The 19,720-nt window shown below is 43.7% G+C and overlaps 1 protein-coding gene across 7 annotated transcripts in view; it reads right to left on the bottom strand.

Moving 5' to 3' along the window:
• The window catches only part of LOC138759100 (fas-binding factor 1 homolog), a 155,363-nt gene that overhangs the window by 16,653 nt on the left and 118,990 nt on the right, over nt 1-19,720 (bottom strand). For all 7 annotated transcript variants that reach the window (XM_069929008.1, XM_069929006.1, XM_069929005.1 and 4 more), the window contains 2 exons: nt 14,569-14,687; nt 7,787-7,909 (listed from right to left, as the gene is read on the bottom strand). In XM_069929008.1, coding sequence (XP_069785109.1) covers nt 7,787-7,909; nt 14,569-14,687 — 242 coding nt within the window. The remainder of the gene's footprint in view (nt 1-7,786; nt 7,910-14,568; nt 14,688-19,720) is intronic.

The following is a 19,720-nucleotide window of genomic DNA, read 5'->3' as shown; positions in this document are numbered from 1 at the left end:
GAGTTGTAAAGAGGGGTCCTGCAGTACAGGTACATAGTATCTTGAAAATGGTGTCATAGGTAGATAGGGTTGTCAAGAGGGCTTTCAGCACATTGACTTTCATCAGTCAGAGTACTGAGTTTAATTGTTTAAGTTTAATTTGGACATACAGCAATAACAGTCCAGTTCAGACCACGAGTCCATGCCATCCAATTTACCCGCAATTAACGTACACCCCACCCCGGTGCATTTTGAACAGTGGGAGAAAACCCATGCAGACACAGGAAAAACATACAAACTCCTCACAGACAGCGTGGGATTTGGACCCCAGACCGGTCCTGATCGCTGGCACTGTAAAGGTGTTGTGCTAACCACTAAACCAACCTATGTCATTCAGCTCATCTCTGGTGCAATAGAACCATTTGTTCTATTGCAATTCAACCCTGATATTTTCTTGATAGTGTGGAAAATTGCTCAATTGCTCATAAAAAGCAGGAGAAATACAATCTTGCTTATTACCATTATTATTATTAATGTTCTGGGTTTTTGTAAATTACTGAATGGTCTCGTTAATAGTCCCATTTTGTGGCACATCTTCACCAACAATTTAATTGGTTTGGGTTGGAAAAAATTCTCTCCATTATAAACAGGAATAAAATTCCCAAATTCCAGAGAAAAAAGCTAAAGTATCTTCCCAAATTCCCGGAACACAGTCTGCGTAAAAAGATCAGAATGGAAATGGATGACTCCTTCCTGTTCTGAAATTTTACCTGCGGCTCCCCTAGGCATTTTTCCAGACTGTCTGCAGTTTAAATTGAACGGAAGGCATTCGGCAACAATGGTCTAATGAATACGGTGTAGTGATGATGCGACATTGCAACGCGGGAGATTTAAATGTGCAGCAAGGAGACATTTACTTACCAGCAGCAGTCAACACATGGAGTTAAGGCTGGTTTGAATAATGCTATACATAGGATATGTGGATCAAGAGCCATTTTGCTTTTCTGTCTGAGGGCTTTTTGGGACACAGATGAATGACATCACTGACGATGTCAACGCAGTGACGTGATACACAAGTTATATGTCACGGGCGACACTGACCCACGTTCAGTACCGCACCTACGGTACTTTGTCTAAACATGTGGCGATAGCCATACATAGGCCATTGTGTGTGAATGGCCACCCCAGAAGGTAACTGTGAAAATTGACCTCAAAAAATAAAAGTTATTTAAGTGTAAAAATAATATCAAGTTGTGGCGGCTCACCACTAGACAGACGAACCGGCCCCGCTTATTAGCCATGTGGCGGGACAGCCAGCCAAAATGGCGCCGTCGGGGGTTTTCCCTTCCTCCCAGCATGGGGCTCAGAAGCCCCGTGCTGGGGGACCACGTGACACCCGGGTGAGTGACCGCCCTCCAGCGCGGTTCTCATCCAGGACAGGACTGGGAGTATAAGTGCAGCCCAGCAGCCTGCAAAAAACTAGTCTGCTCACTGAGCTCAACCCGTCTGGTTGTGTGTGTTATTACAGGAGCAGTGGAGCTGCCGCTACAATTGGTGACCCCGACTGGTTCATACATCTTTGAGCCCATCATGAGCGAGCCTGAGATCAGTGCTATAGCCGCAAAACTGCCTGAATTCTGGGTTCAGGAGCCAGAGACCTGGTTTGGCCACAAGGAGCCTCAGTTTCACCTCCGCCAGATTTCGTCCGACACGACCAAACTCTACCACGTGGTCGCTGCCCTGGACCAGGCCACCGGCAGACACGTGCTGCACCTCATTCAGCACCCACCCACCAAAGACAAATACGAGACCATCAAGCGAATGCTTACCAGATCCCTCGGACTATCGAGGTACTAGCGTTCTGCTCGGATGCTGGACCTTGACGCCCTGGGGGAAGGTTCCTGATGGAACTGATGGACGAGATGCTCACGCTCACGGGTGATCACACCAACTGCCCACTCTTTGAGTGCATTTTCCTCGACCATATGCCCGGGGATATCCGGCCGCTGCTGGTCCAGGAGAGCTTCACCGATCCGAGGAAGGTCACCCAGAAGGCCCAAGAGCTATGGCTTGCACGATTCCTGGAGGGATCAGCGGTCCAGCAGGCATGGACATGATCACGCCAAGTCCACCCATAGCGCTGTGGTAGAGCATCTGGCCCCTGCAGGGGGCCCCCAAGAACATAACCAAGGCCACAGCATCCGCTCCAGGCCTCTGCTTCTACCACCAGTGCTGGGGAGCCAAGGCTCGGAAGTATTGTCAGCCCTGCTCGTTCCAGGGAAATAACCAGGCCGGCCGCTGTTAATGGTTGTGGCAGCTGGCCAAGGACACAGCCTCCTTTACCTGCGGGACTCAGTCAGCAGCCAGCGGTTCCTTGTTGACACTGGAGCCCAGATCAGCATCATCCCGGCCACGTCCGTGGCCGTCGAATTCAGGAACCGACCTCGTGGACCTCCCCTCCGTGCGGCCAACGCAACAGAAATCCGGATGTATGGAGACAAGACAGTCCACTTTCAGATCGGCCAACGAAATTTCGCGTGGAGGTTCACCGTCTCGTCCCTCCCAACCACCATCCTGGGTGCAGATTTCCTTCTTGCACACGAGCTTCTGGTGGACATTCGAGGTAGACGCCTAGTGGATGCCCATACCTTCCAGGCATTTCGCCTCAACGCCTCCTGCTCGGAGCAACCTCAGATGGCCACGATCAGCACGCCCAGAGACGAGTTCCAGTGAATCCTGGATGAGTTCCCGACACTCCTCAAGCTACAGTTCTCCGCTGCCTTGCCAACATCCTTGTTGCCAGCAAGGATTGAGCGCAACACAAGGCCCACCTTCATGCCCTTTTCTCCCGGCTGGCCGAATTCGGCCTTACCACCAATCTGGTTCGGGAAAGAATCCATGCAGTTCCTGGGCCATACCATCACAGCCGAAGGAGCCACATCCACCACTGCGAAGGTCGCCACTATCAGGGAGTTCCCATGCCCGGACAGCCTCAAGGGGCTGCAGGAGTTGGCAGGTATGATCAACCTTTACAACCGCTTCATCCTGGGAGCTGCGCGCATCATGCAGCCGCTATTCGCCCTCATCGCAGACAAGCACAAAACGCTTGCTTGGACCCCAGAAGCCCACACCACATTTGAGGCCACCAAGGATGCCCTCGCGAAGGCCACCATGCTTGCCGACCTGCATATGGCACTCTCTGTCAATACCTCTGCCACAGCCGTCAGTGCCGTATTGGAGCAGCAGGTGAATGGACATTGGAAGCCGCATTCTTCAGCCATCTACTCCACCCGACGGAACGCAAGTATAGTGCCTTCGATCATGAGTTACTGGGCATGTACCTGAGGGTGCGGCATTTCTGCTATTTTTGGGAGGACTTTTACCATCTTCACCGACCAAAAAAACCCCTCACCCAGGCGTTCGCAATGGCAAAGGATCCCTGGTCGGCCTGCCAGCAGCGTCACCTCTCCTTTGTGTCGGAATTTACCACCGATATTCGGCACAAGGCAGGGAAGGAAAACGTGGTTACTGATGCACTCACGCGACCGGCCATCTGCGCGATGACGCCCGGCCTTGACTTCGACCAGCTCACTCGGGACCAGAAGTCTGATGAGGAGACGAGGGCCGTAAGACCGCCATCATGGTCTTGCGGTTCCGAGACCTCCCGACTCTGAGCGACGAAGGCACCATCCTATGCGATATCTCCATGGGCACCCTGTGACCAGTGATTCCCCAGCAGGGGCGCAGGCAGGTCTTCCGTCACATATACGACCTTTCACATCCGTCCATCAGGTCCACGGTCCAGATGGTGGCACAACAGTTCGTATGGCATGGGCTGTGGAAGCAGATCGCGGGCTGGGCCAGAACATGCACCCATTGTCAGACGTCCACGGTGCACAGGCACACCAGGGTGCCCGTACAGGAGTTCGACCACATCTGGGAACAGTTCAGCCACATTCACATTCAGCCAGTTTCCCAGGGCAACCGTTGCCTGTTTACGATGGTGGACCGCACCGCTCAGTGGCCCGAGGCGATCCCGATGCCAGATGCCTCCCCCGACTCCTGCTCCCGAGCACTGTTGCATGGTTGGGTCACCCGGTTTGGCGTCCCGGGTCACCTCACCTGCGATCAGGGTGCCCAGTTCACATCTGCGCTCTGGGCACAGCTCACCAACAGGTTGGGAATCCAGCTACACTGCACCACGGCCTACCACCCGCAGGCCAATGGACTGGTTGAACGTCTGCACCGCCACTTTAAGTCAGCACTCATGGCCCGCCTCACCGGTCCTGACTGGGTGGACGAACTGCCTTGGGTGCTCCTGGGCATCCGCTCCACTCCCAAGGAAGATCAGCAGGTGTCATCAGCTGAGCTGGTCTACGGTGCGCCGCTGGCACTACCTGGTGAGTTCGACAACGCACCACACAATCCCCAGCGGTCGCCGCACGAACTACTTCCTCACCTCAGGGCACGCTTGGACTCATTCGAAACCCCACCGCCGCCCAGGCATGGCACCCGCCCATCTCACATTCCCGGCGAACTGCTTTCCATGGGGTACGTTTTTGTTCGGCGGAACCTGACTGCGACACCTCTGCAATGACCATACGAGGGGCCGTACAGGGTTGTACAGCGTTCCGGCTCTAAGTTCACGCTGGACATTGGCGGCAGGCGGGAGCTGTTTATCGTGGACAGGCTGAAGCCAGCGCACCTCGATTCCACCGAGCCCATGCTCGTAGCCCATCCCAGGAAGCGAGGCCGCCCGGCAAAAAAGGACATTGGCGCCGGTTCCGGGGGGTGGGGCGGGTTGTGTGGCGGCTCACCACTAGGCAGGCGAACCTACCTTGTAAGCCACGTGGCCAAAATGGTGCTGTCGGGGGTTTTCCCTTCCTCCCAGCACAGGGCTCAGAAGCTCACGCTGGGGGACCACGTGACGCCCGGCTGACGTCAGCACCCTCCAGCGTGGTTCTCAGCACTCTCTGTGAGTGCTGGGAGTATAAGTGCAGCCCTGCAGCCTGCAATAAATGAGTCTGCTGACTGAACTCAACCCATCTTGTGTGTGTTCATTCAGGAGGAGTGTAGCTGCCGCTACAAAGTATTCTTAATGAAACAGGAACCAAGGGAAAAATAATCCTCTCCAAATACCTAAGTTAGTTTTTGCACAATAAAGGATGATCCTGGCTCTTGGACGTCATTCATCTCAGTCCCTGCACATCACTGCTCAAGCTCTTCGGAATTACCAGACCCAACCACTTCAGCTACTCCCACAATACTCCCAACATTGGGTGGGTGGCAATGTTTGGTGATAATAAAGTTCAGAACATGGCTGAAGACAAAAAGAGTCAAGCAACAAACATCTCCAACAAGACACACTCCAGCAATCTCCTGACATTCTGTATACAAATACTATTATCAGTCGAATCCCAGTTTCCATCAACATTTGAAGTCAGTAATAACTTTCAAACTGGCCAATGACTAGAGGAGCAAGGTTGAGAATTACTTTATGACTCCCCAAACTCCTTTACATCAGGAGAGCGATGGAATATTCTCTATTTGTTTGGAAGATGTATATCCTCCATCCATCACAGCCATCTACACAATTTACCACCATCATATCACACACAAAGTGCATTTGGGGAAACTGCCAATATTTCCTTGACAGTACCTCTCAATTCAAAATTCCGTCATTTTAGATGCAGGGAACAGACACTTGGAAACACCCCAACTGCAAGTTCCCCTCCTGATTCATGGATAGGATGGGTTTAGTGGGATATGGGCCAAATGCAAGCAGGTGGAAACAAGTGTGTGTGGGACATTTTGGTTGGCATGTGCAAGTTGGGCCAAAGGGCCTGTTTCCACACAGTATGACTCTAAGTCACACTGGATCCTGACTTACATTAGTATTTAAACAGAGGCCCATGGCCTCTGCTCTACTTTCCTGTTGGGTCCCTATGACTTGGAAATGTATCACTTTTATTTTTGCCAGATCTACACACTGGAACTACCCACCTAACAGCACTGAGGAAAGACCACACGAAATAGAGCAATTCTAAGTGGGTAACCACTTTTCAATGAACAGTAGGGATGGACAATAAAATGGCACTCTTGCAAATGATCCCCAAATTCCATCAATGAATAAAATAACATAAACTTTCTTGTGAGGATTTAGTTCAAGTCTGCTCTTGGCCTTGAAATGAACCAAACACTTGCAAATTTTTACAGGTGCACCGTAAAAAGGATTCTGACTGGTTTGGAGGTGCCAATGCATAGAACAGGTGAATTCAGAGAGTTGTGATTTCAGTCAGCGCCATCACGTCCTTCCTCGATGGACTTCTACAAGAGGCAGCCTCTCTCCTCAAGGACCCCACCACCCAGGCTACCTGGGTGGCCTCTTCTCACTGCTACTGTCGGGAAGGAGGTACAGGAGCCTGAAGACAAACACCCAATGGCACAAAAACAGCTTCTTCCCCTCCACCTTCAGATTTCTGAATGGACACTACCTTACTTTTTCTCCAATTTATTTAATTTTACTCTGTGATGCTGCTGTAAAACAACGAATTTAATGACAATAAATCCTGACTCTGAACCCGTTTCTTAACATTAAATTACAACAACAACTGCACACTTTTTATGGCGTGCTCCATACAATTAATTTGTTCTGCTTTAACATTCTACTGCTGGACAAGTTGACTCCCCCTTTGGGAAATGCTTCCTATGGTGGCGGTGGGATTGAATAGAAAACAGACACCAATTTGTTCTGGCAATAATGCATGAATCCATGATTTAGGAAGTAGTAACGTGCTTCGAATTGGTTTTTTTATGAATGGGAAGTCCTCTTTATTAGGTTTCTCTGAGGATGAAACTTGCAGGATGGATAAAGTGGTTGTGGTGTCTAGGTTTTAATAAGGTAGCAGTTAGTGCAACGCCATTACAGAGCCAGTGACTTGCGTTCAAATCCGGCGCGTTCTGCAAGGAACTTGAACCTTCTTCCAGTGACCTGTACGGTTTCCTCCAGGTGCTCTGGTTTCCTCCCACCCTCCAAAATGTAAGGGTTGGTAGAATAATAGATGCGGTTTCATGGGCCAAGGGCCCTGCTACCGTGCTGTGTCATTAAAACAAAAACATTATATAAAAGTGACAAAAAAATCACTTTTATGGTTTTAAAGGTAAAATTTATGACAGAAATTATTTAACTGACATAACACTAAATGACTAATTTTCAGATTGGTAAGTCGTCAGTGCTGAAGTCTCAGTTCTTTAAAAATTACATTAACAACATTAGATTGAGTTCAGTGCATTGAGGTTCGCTAACAATATGCAGATAGGTGGGTGACCAATTTACAGATATATGTAGACAGGAAGAGTGGGTAGACAAAAAGTCGATGAGAGGAATCTGCGGGGTTATCTGACTTACTCTTTTCACCGATGGAATGTCGGTGTGGGAATGGGATTTAAAATTAAAAGGGTTGGCCACTGGAAGCTCTTCCTCCCATCGTTAATGTTTTTTTCACCTGCCCTCCCACCCATATCCACCTTTTGCCCATTGGCCTGAGCTCTTCCACCTTTCCCTTCTTCTCCCCTCTCCACTCCCCATCTTTTTATTCAGGAGCTTGCCTGCTTTTTGTTCATACGAGGGGCTCAGGCCCGAAACATTGGTTCCCCTTTGCTTCCTAGAGTTTCTGTGTGACCTGCTGAGTTTGTCCAGCCCTTTTATGTATTGCACCAGTTTGAGTTGCAGGGTTCAACTCTTAAACGAGCAAATTCACCAGGCAACAGCAGAAATCAAACACTAAGAGGCTTTCTGCTCTCTTACCTTTGCTCTCTCCAGCTCATCCCTCTCAATACTAAAGTGTTGGTTCATGAGTCTACGCTCTTCCTCTAGGGATCGTTGCACCGACTCCACTTTGGTTTGTTCTGCTGTTGCCCTCCAACGCTCCTGCACAGAAGTGAAAAACAAATCCATGTATGCACCCAAATTCACCGACAACACCCAAGTAATAGGCCAGGAATCAAATAATGATGAAACATAATATTGGAAGGAGATTCAAAGGCTGGCAGCATGATCCAAAGGTAACATCTATCTCAACATTAATGATCAATGACTTCAAGAGAGGGGGAAGAGTCCACTCCCCCATCTACATTAATGGTGCAAAAATCAAAAGGGTAGACAGATTCAAGTTCTTTGGATACTTATTCTCCAATGACATGGTATAATCCCTCTTTTCTCTCAATAACATTTACAAGTGCACCATCAAAAGCAGACTTGCTAGATATATCACACTGTGGGTCAAGAGCTGCTCTGCTCACGAATGGAAGAAGTTGCAGAAGGTGGTGAATACAGCTCAGAGCATAATGCAATCCTCCCTCCTTTCCATGAACTTCGTTTTTTTTTAACTTTAAGATTTTATAACATGAATAACATATAGGATTACATTAAAAAAATTAAGAATAAAATTATAAAATTACAATACAGTATCAGTAATCTAAATAAACTATACCCTCCCCAATAATTATTACACATTAATAACCCAACTCAAATTAGTCCAACCCCCCCTTTCCCCCCAAAATAAAGAGTGAAGAATTAATAAAGTTAATAATATATGTGAGAAAAAAACCCACTTACAAAAAAAAACAAAAAAACAAAAACATAACCGATTAAAATACTAACAAAAAGAGAAGTAATTAATACTAAGATATCAGACTTAAAAAACATATTTAAATCAAACTTAAATGCATATATTTAACAGAGTTAAGATAAAACATATATTTAATACAAACTTAATATAAAAAAATTAGTAAAGTTAGTAACATTGTCTATCAAAATTTCTTAAACAATAATCAATTCTTTAAAAAAAATTGTAGCATGAGAAAAAAAAAATGAAAAAAAACTTTCTCTATAAAGATAAACCTTCACCAAATATCAACTAACTTCACATCTATCATCATATTAGTCACATAAACCACCACCTTAAATCTAAATTCAAACCTCATTAAGCATTGTACAATTCAATTTTAGTACTCTTCCACCATTTTTCCTTTTTACTCTTGAATAATTATCCAATAAAACCTCCAATACCACATTTAAATATCCCCAATCATTACGTTAAAATTCAGATATCCAAATAATAAAAACACATCTACAACGAAATCTTTATCTTCAACAAATGGAGCATAAACCACAAACAAAATTCAAGCCTCATTAAGAATTGTACAATTCAATTTATAACTTTCACCATTATTCCCTTCGTTCTATAACTAAAATAGCAAAATAATATACACCAGAATTACCACTCCTTTCACCTTAAAGTTAAAGAAAAAATATTAAAAAAAACTTATCCATCCCATTCACATTTAAATTTCAAATATTCCTTATCTACTGAATAAACTTTACAAAAAAAACCACATCAATTTTTAGTTTTTTAAACAATCAAATACTTTCTTATGCTTTTTTTTATAAACACAAAAAAAAACCTTCACTCTTTAATCTAATAATACAAAAAAAAGGAAAAAAAACAGGTAGGAGGTTAAAAATACCCCCTCCCTTCTAAACCACGCAATTCAGTAACTCCCAAAAAAAAAATGGGTGTGCGATTACATAGCAGATGACATTCAGGAAATAGTGCCTATCCAGTTCTCTCCCCCAACTCTCACTTCATCTTAAACTAACATCATCATTATTTAATATTCCTTTTTTCTAAACAAAAACATTAGAAAAAAAAAGAACAACTCTTCTTTTAATCAGCTCCAACTGCCGAGTCAGCATTACAACCATTCCTTCTTGGAGCACGGCTCTTTTCTTCCATCTCTTGTCTCCTTAGAGATCGCGGCGGACTACGTCTCTGTTGAAGCTGAGTAATTGGCGGCTCTTGAGCAAATGCTATAGCTTCCTTTGGAGAATCAAAGAACTTTAGTTGGTAACCATCTTGAAAAACCTTCAAAACAGCTGGATATCTAAAGGTTGCCTTATAACCTTTCTTCCACAACAACTCTTTAGCAGAGTTGAATTCCCGTCGTTGGAACATAACTTCTTGACTCCAATCTGCATAGAAGAAAACTCGATTATTTTGAATCATCAAGGGTGATTTTCTCTGTTGTGCATTTCTAATAGCCACTCGTAAAATTATTTCTCTGTCGTAATAATTCGAGCAACAAACCAAAACAGGTCTTGGACTTTGACCTGAAATAGGTCTTCTATGCAAGGCTCTGTGAGCACGTTCCAGTATTATACCTTCCGGGAAATGTTCTTGACCCAGCACCTGCGGAATCCATTCAGTAAAAAATTTTCTTGGGTCTGGTCCCTCCATTCCTTCCGGCAAACCAATAATCTTTATATTGTTCCGTCTGGATTGGTTTTCCAAATAACCAATCTTTTTCACCAAATTTTTATTTTGAGTTTGTAAATCTTCGACCATTTTGGTCATATCTGAAACTTGATCTCGTATTTTGTCTATATCTTCTTCACACGAATTAAATTTATCTCTCACTTCAAGCTTAAAAGCTCCAAACTCAGCCATCTGTTGAGAATTTATTTCCATCAGAGTATTAAACCTAGTACCAAGTTCAGTCATAATCTTAGATAATCCCTGCATTGTATAAGATAATTTAGATTCAAGATTCACAAGAATCTTTTCAATTGGAAGAGATTCTGGCTCAACAGATTCCTGCTTCTTCTGCATAACCAAAGGGTCTTCTGTTGCTTCCTTCATTCTGGTTGCCTTCCTTGTAGTATAGCTGCGTGTGGAAACCCCAGCCACAGCCTTTCCAGCAGTGACTGGATGACGTTGGCCGGGATTTTCCCCAGTCCATAATGTATTAATTTCTCCCAGTACATCAAGTTGTATAGGTTCTTTTATCTCAAGAGGTGCAGTTTGCAGCGCCACCGCTACAGTTGACAAATGCCTTTCCCCAGCCGGTACTTCAACTGATGTTACTACAAGTGGTTCATTCATAACATTGCCGTCAGATGCTACTGCACATGTGCGAACATGAGTAACTCTTTGTTCTAAAGGCTGTTTGGCGCCCTCTTTAGAGGGCTCTACCGATGTAACATTGATCTCTACATCCGAAAGCTGTACCTCTCTCCTGGGATCCATTTCAGGCTGAGCCCCGGTGTCTTTCCTGTAGGTAGGCTCCAAAACTTGAACTTTTGGAAAATGTAGTTTTTTGATGATCTGTTGTCGTTTTTTTTTGCTCTTTTCCACCAATTGTACCATCATAAGTTAAATTAACAGCACTGAAGTTATCTAAACTTTTAAAGAATTTTAACGGGCATTTCTAAACAAAACAATAAGATAGAGTCAGGAGAGGACTGGAAGGCACGTCTGATCCTTACGCCATCTTGCCACGCCCCCTCCATGAACTTCGTTGATGGGCCCCATAACCCAAGAAAGGCAACCAACATACTGAAGGACCCATCACATGTCAAAGACACTCTCTTCTCCCTCTTCCCATTGGGGAGAAGATTTAGGAGTGTGAAAGCTCTTACACAGCTGTATGAATGATGGACATAACCTGATGGTATGCTCACTGAAGAATGCTTCTCACTTTACAAGGTATTTTGTGACAAATAAACACATTTAAATTTCAACCAGTTCAGTCCTGTATCCCTCAGGGCACGATGTCACCCCCTTGACAGCAGTGCCTATGTGATTCATCCAGGTGATTTTGAAATATGGCTTTCATTGGGCAACCTCAATTACAACAAAGTTTGAATTGTGCTGCTGTGTCTTGTCATTTTCCAGCCAAACAATCAAGTAAATCAAATAAAACCTCTTTATTCATCTGTGTCCACCTCTCAAACAACATTACAGCTCATAACACTGAGCCCCACCACCAATCTGTAAGGCCGCAGTCTGATGCCAAACTTCACACTGTCAGTCTCTTGCAGATTGGCAGAAGCAATTTCACAGTCGACAAGCTCACAAATGATTACATTCCTGACACACAGCCATCTCTGTTATTCTCATCTTTTTCATTTGTTTGTTTATTAACATCCTGATTTTAAACAGGATCAGATTCCTTCAGTTTTGACAGGGAATTCAATTTTTAATATTTATTAAAAGTTTACTTTTCCTGTTTTTCATTTAAAACATGATTATATCTGAATGCCACGCAGCTATTAAACACCAGATAATAAACAAAATCAGTACAATTTTACTTTTCCCAAACAAACGAGCCTCCAAAACTCTAGTGAATCCTGCGATTCAATTGCACCTCATCCTAATGAAATATAACAATCCAGATTTCAAATTTATTGTCAGAATATCACATACAACCCTGAGATTTTTTTTTCCTGTGGGTTGGGCAAAATTAACACAATGGCAGTTTGCAAAAAATGTACAAAGCATAAACATGTAAACAAAGGACTGTAAACAGATAATGAATATAAACAAACTGACTGTGCAATAGAGACAATTAAAAAATCAATAAAGTGCCCAAGCACGAGTCCTTAAATGAGTCTCTGATGGAGTTTGTTGTTGAGGAGTCTGATGATGGAGGGGGAGCAGCTGTTTCTGAACCTGGTGGTGCGTGTCTTGGGGCACCAATACCTCTTTCCTGATGGCAGCACAAAGAACAGAGCGTGTGCTGGGTGGTGAGAGTCTTTGGTGATTGCTGCTGCTCTCCGACGGTAGCGTTCCCTGTTGATGTTCTCGATAGTTGAGAAGGTTTTTGCTTGCAACGGGGCCTTTACACTCAGGGGTATTGGTGTCCCTATACCGGACTGTGATACAAGCAGTCAGCACACTTTTCACAGCACATTTGTAAAAATTTGCCAAGGTTTCTGGGGTCACACCAAACCTCCGCAAACTCCTGAAGAAGTAGAGGCACTGATGTGGTTTCTTCACGATGACCTTGGAGTGTTGGGCCGAGGAAAGATCCTCCAAGATAGTGGGGCAGCAAGGTTAGCGCAACGCTGTTACAGAGCCAGCAATCGAGACAGGGGTTCGAATCCCATGCTGTCTTGAACAGAGTATTGCGGGCCCAGAGAACCCCAAAACCCAGCAGCAATAGAAATTCACCAAGACAAATGGTTACTTAAGCAAAAGTAACTTTTAATTTTTAATTTTCTTTAAACATAAAATCAGGATCAAACTTATTACTATTAATTTAACTTAACTCACTTCTAATTCTAAGCGCACATGTATGTAATGTGTAAAAGTTCAGAAAAGTTCTTTGATTTACAGTCCAATCTCACTTCTCCAAGTTCACCGGTATCAGGCAATTCTTATACTGAGCACAGAATTTAACATTTATGAATTTTCACCAGGCTTTGGTGCTTGAAAGGTAATTGGTTACTGCTCAGGAAGGTTCTTGTCGGTTTCAGAGACAGATTAATTGCTCGTTGGACACATAGAAACTGATTCCCTCCGATCAGCCACTTCAGTGTCTTGCTGAAGAAACCTGCCCCATCATGGGTTTTCCAAATGATAACCTCTTCTTCTGCAGGTCACCACAGAGTTCCTCTTGTTCCCCTTATTTCAGGAGAAACACTCTAGCCAGCCATTTCCTCTTGTAAGGACTACAAGGGTTTTTCAACAGGCTGAACGCAGAACCTGTCTTCAAAATGGGGTTTCAAAAAGGTGCCAGCTTTCCATTACTGCAGAAACTAGTTCTATCTCTCTTAGAGAAAGCCTGTTTAGTCTCCTCTCTCTCTCTCTCTCTCTCTCTCTGTTTGAAAAAACCACATGAGCTTCTTAGAACAGCAAACTGCAACCAGACAGATTGAGCCGTTCATCATTACTCCACATCATGTCCTTGTGAAATCTCTTGAACTCAGGTTCTTCTATTTGTACCTCCTTATGAAAACCTTTAGCAAAGCAGTTTTGATTTTCTTCACAAAGGCCCTGGGCCCGGGGTGTCTGGCTTGACTAAAGCTCTTGCATTTTAAATGAGATCTGTTTTATGAAGTATTTATGTTTGTCACCTACACTACCCTCACAATCTAACTCTTACAAAAACATATCTACATACAATATAAAATATGATATCATCCATCACAGTACGTTCTCCCTGTGTCTGCGTGGGTTTTCCCCAGTGGCTCCCACCATTCGAAATGTACTAATGCCTGTTCCTGTGTTGTTTATGTAAATTAATTTCTTTTAAAAAATAATTTAAATTTTATACTTAGATGTATGGCATGGTAACAGGACATTTCGCCCCATGAGTCCATGCCACCCAATTTACACCTAATTAACCTACACCCCGGTACATTTTGAACAGTGGGAGGAAACCGGAGTCCCCAGAGAAAACCCACGCAGACACAGAGAGAACGTACAAAATCCTTACAGGCAGCGTGGTATTCGAATCCAGGTTCGGTTCCAGTCACTGCTGCTGTAAAGGTGTTGCTCTAATTGTGCCGCCGTTGGGCACTAGTACAATTGACGCCTGTTTGAAACAGGAAGGTATGACACTCTGCTAGAGTAAGATGTTGAAGATATCCATGAATACATTGGTAAGTTGGTCAACATGAATCCTTTGATGAAGAATCAAGTAATGGATAATATATGGGATGCTCTGGAATGTTTGAAAAATATTTAAACCAATTCTGATCAGTACCACCATTAGGAATGGACAAATCAACATTTCAGGCCTCACCTTTTCAAGAAGTCGTGTTTGTTCATTCAGTCTGATCTCCATCTGAGTTATAACATCTTGTAAGCGTGCTCTCTCCTCCTCCAGATCTCTCTGATGGCGCATCAGTCTATCCTGCTCAGCTAAAAGAGACCATAGTAAACAAAAATCAAGAGTCAGATTCCACAAAGCTGGATAATCTCCACTGTACGACTGGTCTATCCACTAGATCTGTTGCTATAAATCAAATGAAGAAAGTGTTTAAGGCTCTGCATGTACAACCCTGGGTACAAAGCCCCACAAGAATAGTAACCATGGATGAATGTAGCATATTTCATGAACCATCAACCATACATAACTATAATATTTAAAAAATCACATTTCTGATTAGAAGCCCAAAAGAGTGTTCTTGCTGCAATAACCTGAACATATGAAAAGGATTTAGAAAGTAAAATTCTTTTCAACATTTATCTTAGTGTACTCGAAAATATCACAACCATGACATGGGGAATGCGGAAAGAATGAAAGTAAAAGCTTCAGCCATCCAGAAAGAACTGATTCAGAAGCTGCACAACAATAAATATAAACAGTGAGGGCTTGAGAAGTATGTTATGCCAAGTTGGGTCACATCCTCTCAATGAAGTCCCTTGAAACATGGTAGGTTTAAAATGATTACATATGAAGAGAGAAATAATTGATAAAATCAGAGCTACGCCAATAGAATATTTCTGTCTTTTTGAGCACTCTTAGAAAAGCATTTCCTCAATGTAATTAAAGTTGCATGTTTAACTCCGTATGCACTTACAAAATTATCATAGCCAATTCCACTAATTTGGACTGAGGAGGAATGGAAGTGGTGCATGTGTTAAGACTTTAGGTTCCTGGGAGCCCATACATCAGAAGACCTCTCCTGGAGACAGCACATTGAGGCAACCATGAAGATGCCACACTAAATCCTAAGGAGATCCCTTTCCTTGAATGCTCTATCAAGCTTCCACAGATGCTCTGTGGAAAGTATACTGACTGGTTGCATCATAGCCTGGTTTGGTAATTCACGTGCCCAGGAATGCAGAAAGCTGCAGAAGGTAACAAACATTTCCAAATTCATCAGACTCCAATCTCCCATCCATTGTAGACATCTATGTGAAGCACTGCCTTAACAAGCCAGCCAGCATCAGAAAAGACCCACATCACCCTAGCCACAAACTCTTCTCACTACAACCTTCAGGTAGAATGTACAGAAACCAGAAATCCAGCACCTTGAGGTTCAAAAACAGTTTCTTTCCAATAACTATCAGGGTTTTGAACTTCCCCTTCTACAATAATCATAAAATAGGAAAAACAGACTGCCTCCACTATTGTCACACCCCTTTTTATTTCTTGCACTATGGTAACGGTGAATATTTATCATAGAACATCATAGGACGTGGACATTACCCCTCCATAAATCTTCGTTCGCGAAGCCAAGACAAAGAAGAAACAGTATAGGCCCTCACTGTGGTGGTGCTGAAGGTTGCCGAAGGTTACAAGAGGATAGAGGTAGGATGCAGAGTTGGGCAGAAAAGTGGCAGATGGATTTCAATCTGGACAAGTGTGAGGTGATGCATTTTGGAAGGTCAAACCAGAAGGCTGAGTACAGGGTTCAAATCCATGTATCCCTCAAGGTCGCCGCACAGGTTGATAGGATAGTTAGGAAGACCTATGAGATGCTAGGCTTCATTTCAAGAGTATTGTGTTCAATTCTGGTCAGCTCATTATAGGAAGGATGTGGAAACTATGGAGAGGGGGCAGAGGAGATTGGCCAGGATGTTACCTGAATTGGGAAACAAGTCTTTTGAGACAAGGTTAGCAGAGCTGGGACTTTTCACATTGGAATGTAGAAGGGTGGACAGCCAGCATCTGTTTCCCAGGGAAGGATAAGCAAACACCAGAGGACATGAGTACAAAGAGAAGGGAGAAAAGTTTAAGGGAGACGTCAGGGGTAAGTTTTTTTTACAGAGAGTTGTGGGTGCCTGGAACACCAGGGACAGTGGTGTTTTGGGGGCATTCAAGAGACTCTTAGACGCATGGATGAAGTAAAAATAGGTTCCAGGGTAGGGAGGGTTTAGTACTTTTTTTTAGGAAGGGATACATAAGTTGGCATAACATCGAGGTCCGAAGGGCCTGTACCATGCTGTATTGGTTTATGTTCTATGATCTCCTGCCAAAAAATACTAAATTAGGCTAAGGTTATACTATAAGGTATATACTAAAATACTAAGGTTAAACTAAGACACTGAGCCCTGATGGTTCAGTTCCCTACCAAGTTTCTGGCCAACAAACAAATATCGGAGAACAAACTCGATGAACTCTGAGCCAGATTACAACATCAGAGAGACATCAGCGAGTGCTGCATGATGTGTCTTACAGAAACATGGTTAAACCCAGATATTTTGGACACGGCGCTACAGCCTGTTGGCTCACCCTCCATTGCGCTGATTGAAAAACCAGGGGAGGTGGCATCTGTGTAATCATCAATTCGTCGTGGTGCACAGACGTGATGGTCACTGTCCCAGCCCTGCTCCCCCAACCTGGAACATCTGGCGATCAAGTGTCACTCAATTTACCTGCTGAGGGAATTCACCGCCATCATCCTGGTCTCAGTGTACATTCCACCCCAGGCTAATATCAGGCTGGCACTGGAGGGACTGAGCACAGTAATTAGTAGCCACAAGACAGCACATCCTGATGCCTTCCCGATCACTGTCGGGGACTTCAATCAGGTCAACCTGAAGAAGACTCTAACGAACTACCACCAAGACCAGAGGAGCCAACACACTCGACCACTGCTATACCTACCGAGCCATCCCATGAATGCACTTCGGCAAGTTTGATCACCTGACTGTACTTCTACTCCCGGTGCACAAGCAGAGACTGAGGACCACAGCACCAGTGGTGAAGATGGACAGTGAAAGTATAGTCGAGGGAGGCAGAGGAGCATCTGCAGGACTGCTTTGAATCAATGGACTGGAGCATATTCAAGATCTCATCCTTAGATTTGAATGATTATACAACCGATTGCATCAAGACCTGCACGCGCACATACCGGGTGCTCCCCAACCAGAAGCCCTGGATGAATCAGACGATTCACAACTGGCTGAGGGTGAGATAAGGGCATTTAAGGTTGGGGATCCAGAAAGCAGCCTCTATCTTCAAAAACCCCCACCACCCAGGCCATGCCCTCTTCACTCTGCTACCATTGGGAAAAAGGTACAGCAGCAGAAAGACGAGCACTCGTGGCACAAGGACAGCTTCTTCCCCACTGCCATCAGACTCCTGAATGATCAATGAACCAAAGACACGGCCTCATTTTGACTTTCCGTGCACTATTTTCATTTATTGTTGCAAGGTGGTTTATATGAATGTTTTTACTGTGATGTTGTTGCAAAACAACGAATTCCGTGATTTGTTAATTGTCGTGCCACTGACGGCAAAGCTATGGGAGAAAATGCCTGACTCAGGTTGAGATGGGCAGGGAAAAATTGTTTAATTCTCTTTCCAGCAAAATTTTATGTCACTTCCGGTCCAGCTGCCCTGAAAACTTAAGTGATGTCATTACGCCCCCATCCCTGACGTGTTACTCGATTCACGTCTGAAACTGGATGCCGATAAATTCATGACAATAGATTCTGATTCAATTCTAAACCCTTCCTACCTCGTGACCTTCTATTTATGTGGCTGCCTTAAATGTCCTTTATGCTTCAGACTTCACCACTAGCCCTGGTAAGGCATTCCAGGCACCCTAAACTCTCTGTGAAAAATATTTACCCCTGACTTCATCTTGTATTCGTATATGTGAGTTCTTAGACAACACATGGATGAAGGAAAAGTTTCTTTACTTTAAAGCACCATGAGGCAGGCCATGAGGCTGCAAGCCTCCATTACAGATCTTGCATTCTGTGTCAGCCCCCTGCTGGCAGCAAAGTCTAATCAAACAGTAAGGCATTGCTAGTTGCATTGCAACCATGATCACTGTCAGTACATCCCCTAAACTTCCCTCTCTTCACTTTGTACACGTTTGCTGATCCTGCCCTGGGAAAAAGGCACCGGCTGTCTACCCTACCTATGCCTCTCATCATATTTTTTTTTCAAACTTTATTTAAAAGATAATTTTTAAAAAACATAACATACAATCTAATGACAATCAGAAATTAATTTTACAGAAATATAAAAAGAAAAACAACAAAATGAAAGAACATAAAAAAGACCAAAGATATGTGTCATCAACTAAATTGACTAATGTAAGATATGGAATCGTTAATTTATAATTTTTTGCATCAATTATATCTGACACCGGAGAAATAGAAAAAATATGGGTTTAGTAATTCTGATTCTTGTTTTAGATGTGGCTTATGTACTGGAACTTTTTTACATGCTGTTTGGTCTTGTATTAAAGTACAACCATTTTGGGAAGGAATTAAGGTAGTTTTGGAAAAATTATATAAAATTACCATTAGATCCATCACTTTTTTTGTTGGGCGATATGGTGTCTTTGAGAGGACTGGGGTTTCATAAATTTCAAATTGCTTTTGTACGTTTAGTGTTTTCAGTAGCACGTAAATGTGTAGCTAGTACTTGGAATGATAATACAGAGATTAATATAGCACATTGGCATAATGAGTTGAAAGCTTGTATTGTTATGGTAAAAATTACATAATTTACATGATAATTATTCTTTTTTTGTTGATAAATGGTCTCCTTATTTGGAGTACATGCATTTAGATATATTTTGAATTGTTACTAATACCTATAATTTTTTAAAAATTTATATCTTTGGCTCCCCTTAAGGGAACTGGCTGATGGGGTGGCTGGGTAGGGTGTGCTTTTTATATTTCTTGGGTTTTTTTAATGTTTTTTTTTGCCTCTCATAATCTTGTAGACCTCCACTTAGTCTCCTCTCCTCCTTCTACGCTCCAAACAGAAAAACCCCAGCTCTGCCTCGTAAGACTTGTTTCTCAATCCAGGCTGTACCCTTTCCATCACTATCATATCCTTCCTATAATGAATTGACTAGAACTGAACACAATACTCTCAGCAATGTCTCACTAGAGATTTGAAGAGTTGCATCATGACCTTTCAACTCTTCAACTTAATCCCTCGACTAATGAAGCCCAGCTTAACTATCCTGCCCAGTAGT

Source organism: Narcine bancroftii, chromosome 3, assembly GCF_036971445.1.
Source record: "Narcine bancroftii isolate sNarBan1 chromosome 3, sNarBan1.hap1, whole genome shotgun sequence".
Lineage (NCBI taxonomy): Eukaryota > Metazoa > Chordata > Chondrichthyes > Torpediniformes > Narcinidae > Narcine > Narcine bancroftii.
This window is presented reverse-complemented; position numbering and strand designations above follow the sequence as displayed.